This window comes from Anopheles arabiensis, chromosome 2, assembly GCF_016920715.1.
Source record: "Anopheles arabiensis isolate DONGOLA chromosome 2, AaraD3, whole genome shotgun sequence".
NCBI classification, from domain to species: domain Eukaryota; kingdom Metazoa; phylum Arthropoda; class Insecta; order Diptera; family Culicidae; genus Anopheles; species Anopheles arabiensis.
In genome coordinates, this window is record NC_053517.1 from 32,903,900 (window position 1) to 32,919,577 (window position 15,678).

At 50.0% G+C, this 15,678-nt stretch overlaps 2 protein-coding genes across 2 annotated transcripts; both read right to left on the minus strand.

The window, feature by feature from the left end:
• Nucleotides 1-658: 658 nt before the first annotated feature.
• On the minus strand, nucleotides 659-6,966 carry LOC120897436 (cilia- and flagella-associated protein 43). The gene is made up of 13 exons (XM_040302343.1): nucleotides 6,775-6,966; nucleotides 6,440-6,708; nucleotides 5,992-6,365; nucleotides 4,710-5,908; nucleotides 4,275-4,644; nucleotides 4,085-4,209; nucleotides 3,669-4,014; nucleotides 3,146-3,583; nucleotides 2,576-3,078; nucleotides 2,239-2,485; nucleotides 2,041-2,169; nucleotides 1,542-1,957; nucleotides 659-1,456 (listed from the first exon to the last, which is right to left on the minus strand). The coding sequence occupies exons 1-13, from the start codon at nucleotides 6,960-6,962 to the stop codon at nucleotides 1,123-1,125; spliced, it is 4,938 nt and encodes a 1,645-aa protein (XP_040158277.1). The 5' UTR covers nucleotides 6,963-6,966; the 3' UTR covers nucleotides 659-1,122.
• Nucleotides 6,967-7,021: 55 nt separating this feature from the next.
• On the minus strand, nucleotides 7,022-12,587 carry LOC120897440 (NAD(P) transhydrogenase, mitochondrial-like). The gene is given in 9 exon segments (XM_040302356.1): nucleotides 7,022-7,391; nucleotides 7,467-8,962; nucleotides 8,965-9,566; nucleotides 9,723-10,176; nucleotides 10,245-10,385; nucleotides 10,461-10,615; nucleotides 11,505-11,616; nucleotides 11,708-12,164; nucleotides 12,339-12,587. Coding segments are annotated over 8 exon segments (3,198 nt in total). The 5' UTR covers nucleotides 11,802-12,164; nucleotides 12,339-12,587; the 3' UTR covers nucleotides 7,022-7,247.
• Nucleotides 12,588-15,678: the final 3,091 nt, after the last annotated feature.

A 15,678-nucleotide genomic window follows, 5' to 3' on the forward strand; every position in this document is an offset into this window, starting at 1 on the left:
GGGAAAAAAAACTTCCACGGGTGTATGTGTTTGGTATGTCTTTCTCTCTCTTTCTCTCTTATACCATTATTGTGCATCTTCTTTGTGTTGGGGCGACCCGCACCGTGTGACAAACGAAGCGAAACAAGGCATTACACGCTTGCCGCCCTCTTGCTGTTGGTGTGTGTATGTCACGCTTCTATGGTTGCTATGGTAACAAAACAATAGACACATGGTCGTCCGCCACAAGCACAAGCTACAATCGCGTTCGTAAGGTGTATGCATTCACCAACATAAAAAGAAGTATACCTCTCTCCCTCACACATCAATCTCTCTCTGCCTCCATCCACTCCACAAGACAATTTAGATTTGTCTTGATGAGCCTTGGCGTGGGGGAGGGGATTTTCTCCCGCAATGTTGCCCCCAACATTATTGAATCGAGCGGATGAGACATCCCCTCTCGCTCATCCCACCGGTCGGAACAGTCGGAGTCACGCATTGCACGAATTGCAACCCCCTTCACGCACGGGGGTCAACCGGAAATGGGAAACCTGCTTTTCCACCTGCCGAAGAGTGTGCCCGCCGACGAGTGTTCAGCCAACCGTGACGGTACGGTTCGGTTCTGGGGTCTGAACTTTCCAACCAATATGGTCTCCACCCGCACACCCAACTCCCCCCCTCCCCTTCCTCCTCCCCGCCTCATCGGAAGCCCTTTATCACTTCCAAACCTCTACCCCTACGCGGGAAATGTCACCCGGATGGCCCTAATTTTTGGTTTCCCTCTTTAATTTGCCCGAATTTCCTCCCCTTTCCAATTAGAATTTGAAATATTCAAACCGAAGTAGTACAGCTCTGTCGATTAATGCTACAAACGCATCACGCATGATAAATAAATTAGTGGAAGACGTAACACGCCACAGAGACACGATTGTTCGGGAATTAAAGGTTCGTAGTTTACCTTTCTTGATCACGATTTGTGTTTTTTACGCTCGCTGTGCATAGAATTCCAATACTGATGCAACTTTTAGATTCTTTGTGGCACAAAGGGATAAAAAACCTTATTCTAAATACTAATTTTATTTTAAAAACATGCAAAAACACGGTCAGTTCTCATGCATCCTCCAGTAGCCAACATAAACATACCTAATTCCCCAGCAGGTGATGAACGTTGTGCGTCATGACGCTGGTAGACGCCGTCAGGGTCGGATACGTCTTGAGCCGCTGCAGCTCGAGCATCGTGCCGAGCTCGAGTATGTGCGTGTGCTGCGCTTGCACCAGCCGCACCAGGCGAGCCCGCTCGACGATCGCCGTCATCCGGTCCTGGGTTGCCTTCTGTTCCGTCTGCTCCAGCTCCGCATCCCGCTGCAGATGCTGCTCCGTCACGTCAATGTTGAGCGTGCGCGTTTGCTGATCCAACTGCTTGTTGTCCTTGCGCTTCGTCGCAATACGCTGCTCGATCTCTTCGAGAGCGGTTTTGCTACGCGTGTGCAAAACGAAACGAAAACAAACATGCATCAGAAACAGTCTACCATTGGGCGGAGCAAACGTTCAGCATCACTTACAGTTCCTGCAACATTTCCTCCTCATTCTGGACCGCGTTCCGTATCTTTTTCTCCAGCGCCATCTGGCTGAAATCTTCCGACCGCTTCATACCCTTCATCTTCAGCCAGCTCTGGACCTCTTTGGTGATCTTGCACTTCTCCACCGTTGCGAGCTGATCGCGCAGATCGCGCAGCTGCAGCTTCAGTGCCCGGTGTTCCCACTCCTGGAAGATGATTTTGCGCCGGAACAGGGCTGCATTGATCATGGCGTTCAGTTTTTTCGTCCCGGCCCGCCGGATGATAGCATTGATGTCCTCGACGTCGGTTCGGTGGATTAGTACGCAACGGTCAAAGTCGCTCGTCCGACCGGACTGCTGAATTTCGATCCAGCCACGCTTCATCACAAGCTGAACCGTTCGGTTGGTAGCGGCCTCAAACTGTGGGTAAGGTGAAAAGAATCCCAGTAAATCGATGCCGATTACTGATGCCAATCGACACTGATTTACATACTATAACCTACCTGATCATTCTGCAACTGCTCCAGAGATTGTTCTAGGGAAGTTAGTACATTGCGCTTGCTGGTAATTTCGCGCTGAAATGCGGCTATAGCGGCTTCCGCGTCGGAGAGCATCAGCTCACAGCTTTTGAGCTACGTTTTGGAGGGACAGTCCGATTAGCACGAGCATGTTTGAATGTTTCGAAGGTTCGCGACACTCACCCTAAACTCACTCTCGATCTTGATGCGACGCATTTTGATCAGCGTCTGCCACAGGCTGCTGTCCATCCCGGCCGGACAGTTGGAGGGTTGGTCCAGCGACTCGCAGTGCGCCAGATAGTCCTGACATTCCTTGGGCAGCAGCAAGTTGCCGTGCGTACCGGGCGTCTTCTTCGCTACGATCCGCTTTGCCATATCCTGAAACACCGACACGGTGACGATCGACCGTAGCTGAGTCTTGGGTCTTCGTCTGGAGGGGATATTCAAATAAGAGATGTAAAGTTTAAGGCCCAACTCTGTATCTCCAAAGATCTGCGATCTCCAGGACGACAGACATTACTTGAATATCTTGTACGCTTGATCGACGAGTGCCGACTGGGCCGTGTCGGAAAAGTTAATCTTAAATTGCTTGTCCAGCAGCCGATCCTTCGTCCGCAGCGTGTCGTACGTGTTCCTGTAGTCCGCCGCCTTCTCCTGGAATTCGTTCAGCACCTCCGTCAGCTGGTCGGTGTAGTCGGCGTTCTGTTCGATCTGGGCCCGCAATCGTGCAACGTTCGCATCATACACCAGCCGGGCGTGATTGTAGAGCGTGGCGCGAAGAATGCGCATCTCTTCCTGCCGAATGGCCGCCTCGATGACGATCTTCTGCAGCGTCAGCTTCGCCACCGCGGTGTTGAACCGCTTGATCTGCTCATCCAGACTGATGGCCAGCTCGTGCAGCTCGTCCTGGAGCATCTTTCGGTAGCGCAGCCTTTCCTGGTGCAACACTTTGCTTTGCTCTTCGTATTCGTTCACCTCGCGTATGTCGGTTTCGTTGTAGTGCTGTGGTTCCTTCCCAATTTCCTGCAAGCAAAACACAACGAAAAGCGTGAGTCTTGTATTCTTGTCCACAAATCATGCCCTCGAGTACCAAGCATTGGGGCAGCGGTAAACTCTTTTTAATCTCATCCTCCCACCGATGCTCCAGCACACCGTCCATCATTGTAACGAGAGCACGATCCTTGAAATCGTCCTCCAGGAGTTCGCGCTGTCTTCGCTCACGCTCCTGCCGCTCCAGCTCTAACAGCCGTTCCACGCTCGAACTGATGTATGGTGCCACCGGAATCTCGCTGTCCTCTGTGTGTATGATCGTATCTGGTCGTTCGTCTGCCGCATACTTGGGATCTTCAATTTCCGTCACCTCGAACTTGTTCCGATCGGCCATCAGATTGCCAAGAAAGACCAACTCCTGCTGAACGTACCGTGCCCTACGGTTGCGCTTCAACACCAGCTCCATCTCCTCGTGCTTGAGTGTTTTGATCTGTTCAAATTTTTCGTTGAACAGCGTACGTAACTTTTCAATCTCCAACTGTCGGGAATGTACATTTTGGAAGGAAAAAAACATTTTGATCGGACACCACATGGGACGATAGAAACACTTGGTCGCGACTTACATCACCATAGATAAGCTCAAAGTACAGCTGCTCAAACGTGACCACCTCGAGCTGGTCGTATCTCAGCGCGTACGGTTGAAAGAACTGGTGCGTAGTCGTACCGGACAAGGCGTACGATTTCTCCAACGAAGCTCGTGCCAGATTGTCTAGCTCGTTGGCATACTCGGGATCACGGTTAAGGATCGATTCCAGCTGATAGGTAGGCGTCGGTTTCCACGGCAACAGCGCATCGTGACTGGCGTTCAGCTCCGTCTCCCGATACACGCGCACCTTCTCCAGGTGTTGTCTGTACTCGTTAGCTGGCACAATGGCATAGTTTTCTACAAATGCTTTCTTAAACATCGGTCTGAGCAGACAAAAAACGTTATCGTTTCGGAGTCTAAATACATCAAAACACGTGCTTTTCCAACACATACCTGATTTTCCAGGGCTTTTTGGTCATTATCATCCAACAGTTTTCAATCAGCTTCTCGTTAATATCTTTCTGTGATTCGATGAACTGCTGCAAACGCTTCTTCTCCTCGTCTTTTGTATGGTTTGCCTGCGTCAAAAGAGATCTATGTTAAGTATTAATCCCTTCTCCAACCATCCCAGCAGCTAGCTTACTTCCAGTGTGAGCTTTTCCGTCGCCTCCGCATTCAAGTTAAACACCTGCAACGGGAACCGCTCCTCCACGGGAGCTCGTTCGTTGTGATTAAGTAGCTCTTTGAGCTGGTGCTTTATCTCACCAAACTCGGCAAAAATTGCCTCGTGTTCGGGTTCGTATATTTTGCCCTTTTCTTCCCACCGTTCCCTTTCTGCTTGCTCTATCCATGGAATCGCTGCGTCGATGACCGTTTCGTCGAGCAAAGATGAGATTTCTGCCTCACACGGTAGCGATTTCGATGTATTGGATATCGTATTAGGACTTTGGGGAATTGGTTGCAGCAACTTCAAAACCGTCAGCATTCCACTGTGGCATAATACCGTTAAAAACCTACGTGAAAAACAAAATAATTTTTAAAATTCCGAAGTTACTCAGTTTCAAATTATGATACGCACTCGCTACTTCTGTCCAAGGAGATCTGCTTGATTCCTCCGTTGAATCGTGCATCAAAAGTTAAGGAACAAATCAGTCGGTCTGTCGCACACTCGTAAAGCGCAATCTTGCCATCCATCGACCAAACGTACAGGTAACGGTCGTCTACGCACAGTTCCAAATGCGACACCGCCAGTGGAGTTTTGATCGTTCGGAGCAGCACAACGTCAATGTCTGCATCCGTTCGAGTAATCTCCAGCAAATCAATAACGTTGGTCCGTATTTCATAGGCATAGAAATTCAGATTGGTGCCTGCGCACTTTGGACTAATGTGACAGTAATCTTTCGGCAGCCTTAGTTGCGTTCTCGTCGTCTCCTCCAGGCTGTGCTGCTTCACGATAAATTCAATTGAACTGAAGCTAATGGTGTCTTCCGTTTCTAGCGGTTGCACAACCAAAACCTCCTGACTGCTACACCACATGAACAAGTGCTTGGCTTTTCCTAACTCCCCAAACACTTGCAGCACGTTCATTTGCCACCCGTCGGACAGCTCTAGAATTGCTATCTGACCTGTTGCATCCACCGCACCGAAGTATCTACTATCTGCGATGGCAAACACCACCGAAACAATCGGATGGCGCGAAAGGTACAACCGTCCGAATAGCTTCACCTGCTTACCATCAACTGCAACTAGATGTAGATATCCGGTGTCTGAGCCTACCACGAAAAAAGGCATTTCCGGGTAATGGGCAATGGATGTCACCCGGCCTACGGTTATTGTATCTCCCGCTGCCCCTGTCTCATGCTGCAAAAGCTTGACCGTACCGGCCGACGGTTTAATTCCAACCAGCTGTTGTTGGGCATCATTCAAGCTGTTGTTAAAAAATCTATATCCCACGTCCAAATCTTTGACAATTTGAAACTCCACATTGCGCACGTCCGTATCCAGCACCGTGCGCATAATGAAGCCCTCCGTCGTAATGCCCAACAGCCCTTCAGAGGTGGAATAGCTTAGCAGCAGGCTGTACGAGGCATCCGACTGGGTAGACCACATTTGATTCCAGGTGCCTTTCTGTTTCTTGTAGAAGTTGACCTGCCCATCCGGCGCGCTAACGAAAAGACCGCCCTTGCAGTAGAACACATAGGGGATGTATTCCTGATCGGTTGTCAAAGGTTCGGGATTGCATATGGTTTGACTGATCTGTCCCGTTGATGCTAGTATCTGCAGAAAGAGAGAGACAGAGAGAGAGAGGGAGATCGTTACAGAGAAATAGTGTTTGAAGTAGATAGCCCACGACAACTTACAATGAACACTTTTGCCCGTTGAGTAACCACTGCCAGGTTCCCATCGATCAGAAAGGTCACACATAGGGGTAGCTCATCCGTGTCCAACTCCAAGTGAACCGTTCGTTCAATCAGCCGGCTGATACGGATGTTCCCATGCACCTCCCAGAGTTTAAGGTCCGGCTTACGGGGCGCATACTGACACACGGCAAACACTGCCGATGGGCTGCAAATCAAACGCTGCACTTCGCAGAATATGGAAGAAGGTTTCTTGCACAGCAGCTCCTTGCTTCTCCACGCGTACACTTCCAGCGAATAGTCCGGCACACCGGTAAGAGCTACCAGTAGCTCACTCTCGGAAAAGCAAAGTGCCGTGTAGGAGCATTCCGTTTGATCTGAAAAGACGATCACATCACACACTCTTCACCATGCATATTTATGAACATTTTTGCAAATTACAATCGCCCACCTCCTTCAAGAATCGACAGCACAGTGTTGGCCGGATACGACACAAGCAATATGCGGGGATTGGTGCATCGTTCCGCAAACGCCACTATAGGAAACAGCTTGTGGCCTGCGATGCAGGCTACCCCATTGCCCGAGTGTACACCGTCGGCCGAATAGTACGACTTGGCCGTAGTTTTCAAGTTCACGAACAGAATATGGCCACCCATCGCTATGGCGACCGCCGCGTTACCAACGACGCAAGCCATCTCAACCACGCCTGGATTGATCCATCTGCAAGGGAGGAGTTGGAAAAGATGGAACACAATGTGCGTTTTAGGGTTTCTGAACATCACTTACAGCGCCTTAGTTCGGATATTTTGCTCCATTCTCGGTTTGGCTTGTTGAGTTCGCTTAAAAAGTGTTTTCACATAAAAGAAACCGCGCACTCCCAGCTCTGAACTGCTACTGACACTGAACGAATGTCTTCCGATAAACAAGGTCGTGGCATGCTTGTACGATTGCCAAGGTAACCAACGCTGACACATTTGTTTACTACCGAAGGAGAGGCTATCATCGCTTAGCTTCTACAACAACGCTTCAATAATCAATGTACACCATAAAACACTTTATTTTACACATTACATAAACCATAGAATTTTCACATTGTATGGCCACGGTTGTTATCGCACGGTTTTTTCTTACATTACCACTCACTTAATTAAATGCTTGTGCTGCTGCTGCTGCTGCCTCGGTCGGCAAACGGCGCTTAGTGAAGTAAAGTACCCAAATCCCCCTTTCCCAATAATTTCGTCTCGGGCTCCACTCTGCCCTCAGTTGTCTTCCTTAATCTTGCCCAGCAGGGCGTCGCACGTCTTCTTCGCGTCACCGAGCAACATCGAGGTGTTCGGTTTGTAGAAGATCGGGTTGTCCACTGCCGCGTAACCGACGCCAAGCGAACGCTTCATCACAACCACCTACAGATAGATAAAAGCGCCAGGTTAGTGATGTCCCACGAATATGCCGGTAACAGCTCCAGCGCCTCCACTTACCTGATCCGCCTTCCAGACGCGCAGCACCGGCATGCCGGCAATGATCGAGTTCGGGTCGTCCTCGGCCGCACTGTTCACCGTGTCGTTCGCACCGATCACCAGCACCAGATCAGTCTCGTCAAAGTCTTCGTTGATCTCCTCCATCTCGAGCACGTCGTCGTACGGGACGCCCGCCTCCGCCAGCAGCACGTTCAGCTGGCCCGGCATCCGGCCCGCCACCGGATGGATGCCGAAACGTACCTTCTTGCCGCGCGCCTTCAACAAGCTCACCATCTCCGCGATCGGGTACTGCGCCTTGGCCACGCACAGCCCATACCCGGGCGTGATGATGATGTTCTTCGAGTTGCGTATCATCTCCACCACGCCGTCCACGTTTACCTCCGTGTGGGTGCCCACTATTTCTGCCGGCTTGCCGCCGGCCGTCGAGGTCGTACCGTACCCGCCCAGGATCACGTTCGGCAGCGACCGGTTCATCGCTTTGCACATGATGTAGGACAGGATAGCACCGGACGAACCGATCAGGGCGCCCACGATCGTCATCAGGTTGTTGTTCAGCATGAACCCTTCCGCGCACAGCGCCCAGCCGGAGTACGAGTTCAGCACGGTGATGACGACCGGCATGTCGGCGCCACCGATGGCAGCCGTCAGCGTGACGCCCATCGCCGTCGACATGGCGGCCGTCGCACCGAGCAGTCCCAGCCCGCCGGCCATCGTCGGCTCCAGGTAGAACGCACCCATAGCGGCCAGATTGCCCGCCAGCAAGCCTCCGTTGATGAAGTGTCGGCCGGGCAGCAGCAGTGGGGCCGAGTTGAGGACTCCCTGCAGCTTGCCGTACGCTACGAGCGATCCACTAAACGTGACGCCTCCGATGTACGTGCCCAGAAACAGGGCCGTCTTTAGCACGTTGGCCGCCGGGTCGGTCGCCAGCGTGGGGAAATCGTGCATGTACGTCGCCACACAGGTCAGCACAGCGGCGGCACCGACCAGGCTGTGGAAGGCGGCCACAAGCTGCGGTAGATCCGTAATTTGAATGCGCTTCGCAATGATCGATCCGAGCAGTCCGCCCAGTCCAGCCACACCGCCCATCTGCATCAGCACCTCCGTGCTCGGCGCCATGTGCCCCAGGGTGGCGGCAATACCGCCCGTAACGCCCATCATGCCGAGCGCATTGCCCAGCCGGGACGTTTTCTGCGAGGACAGCCCGACGAGCGCCCCGATACAGCACAGACTCGAGGCCAGATATGCCATCTGGTGGATTTCGGGCAGCTGCTGCAGCGCACCGACACCGTACCCGCCCAGGAACACGGCGGCCGGGATGCCGTACAGGTAGTTGTGCTCGGGCGGGTCCGTCGGGCGCTTAAACATGTCCAGCATGCGCTGCGTCACGAGAAAGCCGCCGAAAATGTTGACGAACGAAATGAGCGCTGCACTGGCCGCGAGCGTTTCGATCGTGTTGGACGGCATCACACCGCCACCCATCAGCAGCAGCCCGCCGTTATGCCCGAGATGGCGTTCGTGACGGACATGAGCGGCGAGTGGAGGGCGGGCGTAACGCCCCACACCGTATGGTAGCCCACGATGCCGGACATTGCGAACGTCGTCATCATGGTGGTGAAGGCGGCATTCGGGGCCACTGCGCCGAGCCCCAGCAACGTGCCCAGCCCGCCCGTATACATGAGGCTGCTGCGGAGCGTCTCCTTGAACGGGTCGGCCGGCAGCGCTTCGGCTTTGATGGCGGCCGGCTTGCTGGCCGCGACTGCCGGCGGTGGCTTGGCCGACACGGGAATGACTGGCGGTGGCCACATTAGGTTGCCGCCCTGCAGCACCATGCTGCCGCGCACCACCTCGTCCTCGGGATTGATGTGGAAGTGGTCCTTCTCGCCCATCGAGAGGAGAAACTTGGAGATGTTGTTCGCGTACAGCGTGGAGCTTTGCGTCGGCAGCCGGCTCGGGAAGTCGGTCAGCCCAACGTGCACCACATCGTGCACCACCTTGATCTCGCCCGGGACGGTCGTTTGCACGTTGCCGCCGGTTTCGGCCGCCAGATCGACGATCACGCTGCCGGGCTTCATCGATTTTACCATTTCCTCCGTGATGAGACTGATGGAGAGGGATAAAGCGATAGAGAGAACGAACGATTAACCAGGTGTTTCGAAGAGTTCCGCTGCGCGTGCTGTATGCAATGTTGTACACAAACGCCGGTTTCAACATTCCAACTTGCACAAAACACTCGCACGCAACTCGCCCGCTACTTACAGCGGCGCTTTTTTGCCCGGGATGAGCGCGGTCGTAATGATCACGTCCACCTCCTTGCACTGCTTCGCAAACAGTGCCATCTCCGCCTCGATAAACTCCTTGCTCATCTCCTTACTGTAGCCGCCCGCCGTCGAACCGTCCTCGCTGATGTTGATGGTCAGAAACTCGGCGCCCATGCTCTCCACCTGCTCCTTCACGACCGGGCGCGTATCGAACGCGCGCACGATCGCACCCATGCCGCGGGCCTGCCCGATCGCGGCCAACCCGGCCACGCCGCCACCAATGACCAGAATCTTGGCCGGCGGTACCTTACCGGCCGCCGTAATCTGGCCGGTAAAGAAGCGCGGAAAATGGTTGGCCGCCTCGATGACGGCCCGGTAGCCGGAGATGTTGGCCATCGAGGACAGTGCGTCGAACACTTGCGCACGGGAAATGCGCGGAATCGCATCCATCGCTGCAAAGGAATGAAGGCGTCAATTAGCACGGACAGTTTTTATCAAGGCGCTTCGTGATGTTGTTTACCAAATGCATTAATTTTCCGCTGTGCCAGCTTGTCGATCAGCTCCTTGTTTTGGGCCGGATACAGGAAGGAGATCAGCGTCGATGCGTCCCGCAGCTGGGGAATTTCGGGCTCGATCGGTTGCCGTACTTTCAGCACAATGTCTGCGCGGTTGGAGTATACGCAAGTAGCAGAAAGTTAAATCCATTTCCCAATCGAATCGCTTCATTTTTACGTACCAGTTTCGAACGCTTTGCGACCGTCGACGATACTGGCTCCGGCCGCTTCATAGTCGGCGTCGCGGAACTTTGCATTCAAACCAGCGCCACTTTCCACCTGCACCTTGAACCCTTTCTTGACCAGTGTGCCGGCAACAACCGGTGTAACGGATACTCTGTAGGATAGGTAAAAGACAGGGAAAAAACCATTGGTTAATATGTAAATTGCAAAATAAACTTTGAAATATTTAGACGCATTTCTGTATTGGTTCACAATGGCAACATACATTCATACAATTTCAAACCCAATTTTAGAATTTTTGTTCAACAATAATCCCAAAAGGTACGTAAAGTACTAGCAGTTTTGCTATACAATCTACTAAATGTTTTATAGCAGAATTGTCATATATTAGGTAATTTTAAGTGCTACTTTAAAAAAAGTGGTGTAAATAAAATACAATTAAAAAAATAGTTATTTTAAATAGTTCACACTTTCTAAACAGTACAATAAATTCACAAAGGTTTCCTTTTCTATATCCCTAATGCCAATATCGATTATAAGTCGTTTATTCCGATTATAATTATCGCTAATGACAGATAATAATTATTATTATATTATTAATATTATTAATACTATTTTTCAAATTATTTAAATACATTTTTAAATGCAAAGAAAGTGGTAAGGAATCTCCACCATCCCATGCATGCATTCCATGGGTTATGAAATGCACTTGAGGCTGTAACTGATTACAAGTGGTACGAGCAAGATAAAGGCATAAAGGTTATCTAAAGAAATAAAGATTTAGCTTATACTATGCTACGAGATGCTGATAAGCTCGATTTTTTTGCTTAAAACAATCTTCTTGTTTTTCTTATATGTTTCATAGACATATTTGTACCACGAAACCACCGATCGTCCTTGATACAGGTGGACACAAGTCAGGATGGGATTCAAACCAATGCTTTAATGGTATTTCGATATAAATTAACAATAAGATGCTATTTCGATATTAATCTTTCTTATCTTACATCAGCCCTTGCCTGGATTAAATTACTTCTTCTTACCGCTTTTCGTTGGCCCATCTCTCCTTCGGCACACCGATGACCAGATTCTGGTACGGAACGCCTTTCACTGCCGTCGCCGGTTTGCCATCCTTCTGCAGTAGCTTAACGCTTCCTAGAAGCAAACATTTCAACAGAGAAACATTAACAATTTCATCTCATCCTGTCCTCCCTCTTAGCCAGAAAGAAAGTGTCTAGTGCCAAACCTGAGAACAATCGCAGCGGATGCACCGGTTTCGTCAGTTGTAGCAGTGCATCTCCCTGCAGCTGGCAGCACAGCCGTAACACACCGCGCGTCATAGTGTGCGTTGGGTGGTGGTGCGGTGCAGTCACTTACAGTCGTCCTCCCGTCCTCCCGCACCCGCGTCCACTCCTTCTGCCCGGCGGCTTTCACCCTCGCTGTCTTCGATTGGCAATATTCCGCTGTGCGCCCGCAGTTATCAATCTGGCACGAAAAACAACGTGGCAAATATGATAATGCACTCGCACCTTCGCTTGTCTCTCTCTCTCTCTTCTTTTTGTTTAGTTTAGTAGCGATTAAAGACACTTTCGGTCGGGGTGATCTTGATGCACTCTATGCACTATTCAATGTCAACTAAAGTACTCTTGTAATGATGACTCTTAGTAATGATGGGACGGATGTTAACACTTTTACACTATTCTCTATGAAAACAAACCAGCAAACACAGCAATGTGTCGATTAAAACAAAAAATTGCAATGATAAAATTGTGTGTCACGCACACGCACTCTTGCGCCGGTGAAACGCACACATCCACGCACCGGATCGCAACCGGTAAAGATCGCGCAGCAGAAGAGCGCACACAGGCGCGACAAACCAAAAACAGTAACAAAAACAGCAGTAACGATAAGGGCAATACAACAGCAGCAGCAGCCGGCGCAGCACGCGCAAACACACAGCACTTCACTAACGATGGCCTGTAAACGACCCAAAGCACGACCGGCGGGGCCCGTCGACACACACAAGAATAGCGGTCCGCACGCGCGCGTGTGGAAGGTTGCGCACGACGGTGGAAATGACAACAGCTCGCGAGAGACGGCGACGACGGACTGGCCTGCGCTGCCGGCCGGCCTGGGACCGGATCTGTCCCGATCGGCAGCGCAACGAAATCACGAACCGAACCACGAAGAGAAAGAGAGAGAGTGTGCGAGCCGGTTGGACTCTCTGAGGGTTTGCAGGGAGCTGTTGTGTGTTGTGATACGCGAGAGATCCACACACACGTACAATAAGCCGGCCGGTTAGCAGGGGGACAGGGGGGTGGGTGACAGTGCAGGAGATGCATTGAGCTTCCTTTCCCGCTGCACATCCGACACCCTTTTTGATGGGAGGCAGGGGGAGTTGTGAGATCACGTTCACGGTTGCTCTCATCCAGTTAATAACCCGCGGTCCCCCCGTCGATTAAGCTGACTGTGCGGTGAGGTCAGGAGACAAAAAGGGGCGGTAAACCAGGAGGTGGGGAAGAAATCATTCCCGTGCCTCGCTTCTAAACCCACGGGTTTGCATAAAAAATGTTATTTTTTTTTGCATGTTTTGGTTCTCTACTCCGACATCACACCAGTTTCAGGGCAGGGAACGGCAACCGGCGAAGCTGCGCTTTGAAGCTTAAATATTAATAAGACTAAAACATTCTTTTTTCATCGCAAATTTGAATAAAAACGAATAAAAACGTGTATAAAAACATTACTAACTTGATTAAAACACTTAAGATCTTGTGTTTAACTGATCTTTGATGGAAACAATCAAACACTTCTGCCTATGGCAAATGATTACAACAAAATAGAAACATAATTCGTGCGATCTAAAGTACGTACAAGTTGCTTAGGATGAACCTGGAGGATGGCTAAACCCTTTGCCTTCAAGGAAGTCCAGCTCGGGATCGATTCCCGCCTGAATCTCTGGCGCCTCCTCGTGACCATTACGTGGCTCGTGGCTTTTGTTTACGTCCTATTATAAAACTGCCATTTACCGTGCATGTTGTAATGCGATATATAAATATAAGAAGAAAAAGAAAAAAATATAAATAAGAAAAAATAACTAAAATTTAAATTAAAGTAAATTTAATAAATAATAATAATTTAAAAATAATTACCTCAACATTGCAATCATACAGAATTGGCAATTGATCAACTCTGAAATAACAATAAAACAAAACAAAAAACATATTAACAAAAACTCACATGAAAAGAGGAGTGCAATAACTGTGCCATGTATTTAACGCATCTAAATTACTGCTTCGCTGTACAGAGTTGGTCTAATCATCCTAAGCAGGAGATAAGTTATTTAAACAAAAGTAGAGAAGAACGATCTTCATCTTTAAAAAAAAACACACTCACAAAATCCCACAAGATATGGTGAATTGCTCTCTTTTGCCCTATTTTAAAAGCAAGTGTAGCAAGTGTAAAGTCAGCATCTAATCATCTACGATAACTGGCCCCTTCTAACACACGCATAGGAAAAGACACACCCAACAATTTTGCGATACGCGCACCCGAGCCCCGACACAGATGAAATTGCGTCTTATTTAATTCTGTTTTGGACGCCACCCCGACCCAGGCACACACACACACCACACCCCCGTTCGAACCTGCCCCGACCGCATATCAAACGGGAAGCAACGACCTGGGAACGGTGACTGAGTGTGTGTGTGTTTAGGCATGTTTTATTTACGCGGCAGTTAGGGGATGAGAACCGGCGAATGCCGGCATTTAGCGCGAACAAGAAGATCGTGCCCACCCCAACGATCGTCTAACAAAAAACAAATCCGGGACAACTGTACAGTGCTAACCAGAATGTGGAAACAAAATGCCAAACCGAGAATATTATTTTAAAAAAAACTGGTTCCAGCAGGAGCAATGCAGGAAAAGGTCACCAAACGCGCGATAACGTTTGCGACAATGCCAATACACCAATCACCAATTCTTGGCAATGGCAATTTGCAATCCTCCGTGCCTTTCCCTCTCCGTTGAATGCTGCATATTTGTTTGTCTGTTGATTAAAAAGTAAGCAGTAAAAAATAGGCCAATTTGGAGCAGCGTGTGATTAGCAGCTGGTTCGCCTTGGGGCTGTCGGATTGCTTTCCGGTCCCTCCAGAACGGCCATACGACCATAATTCTCAAGCGTTGTTGTGTGCATCAGCAGCTCATCTATGAATAGAACTAATTCGCATGCTTTTACGTCAGCATTGTGGCGGAATTGATTCGCCTCTCTCCTCCTTCTTTCATCCCGTTCATAACCTCTTATCCATATCGGACTGTGCTCCAGAGCGTTGTGCAAAGCCACAACCGTACCTAAAACGAGCAGTAAAAAGAAAGAAATTGATTGCAATGCACATTTCCCTGCCCCGTGCAACAACCCGTGGTGTGATATTGCCAGCGTTATCAACACCTCCGAAACGATATTTAAGCCCTTCACCATCACCATATGATCGAGCAACAACCGTCGAGCGGCTTTACCGCGAAACGAACCGTCGTCGTTGTTGGTTGACGGGTTTATCACCTTGATAAGCATTGTTTGGCAAACTTTATGCTTATGGGACGGGGGGACGGGGTTGTATGATCTTTTACATGTTGATTGTGTTACTCCCCGGGCGTAGGGGTGGAGTGGTCCGGTGCTGAAGGGTGGATAAACTTTGCTCCAAAACAAAAACAAACAAACACTGCGCCGGCGGCTGCACACGCGCAGGTTACGCAAAAGAGCGCTTGGCGTGCGCGCAAAAACAAAACAAAAAGCGCGAACAAACGTTATCAAAACTGTTCTAACAAAAGTGTTCATTATCATCACTCACAATTGGTCAGGCAGTGCAGTATGTTAAAGCAGGGGAGCCCAAAACGATTGCTTCTTATCATTAGCAAGTCACTCGCCCCCCTGCCAAGTTGGGAATGTGCTTGTTGCTCGCTTGGGTTCAATTGTTCAAACGCAGAGGTTATTAAGTAACCGTTGGGACGGCGGGTGGTTTACTTTTGTGCAAAATAATTAAGACAAACGATAAGACGATCTAAACGCCATACGAACAAAAAGAACAACAATGCTATCTTGTGGTGACATTTATACCGTTTTGGACAGGTCCCGCGGTCAAGCACAACCCCCCCGTAGTAATGATGTGCTCTTGTACTAGGGAGTTTGAGTGTTGTTCCTCTGACAACGTTACATGTACGGCT

Excerpts from the sequence above, each read along its gene's own strand:
- LOC120897436 (XM_040302343.1), bottom strand. The coding sequence starts at position 6,962 with ATGTGTCAGCGTTGGTTACCTTGGCAATCGTACAAGCATGCCACGACC. Across the intron at positions 4,210-4,274 it reads CGGAAAAGCTCACACTGGAA|GCAAACCATACAAAAGACGA; the intron begins GTAAGCTAGCTG and ends CTTTTGACGCAG. Across the intron at positions 2,486-2,575 it reads CAAGCGTACAAGATATTCAA|ACGAAGACCCAAGACTCAGC; the intron begins GTAATGTCTGTC and ends TATCCCCTCCAG.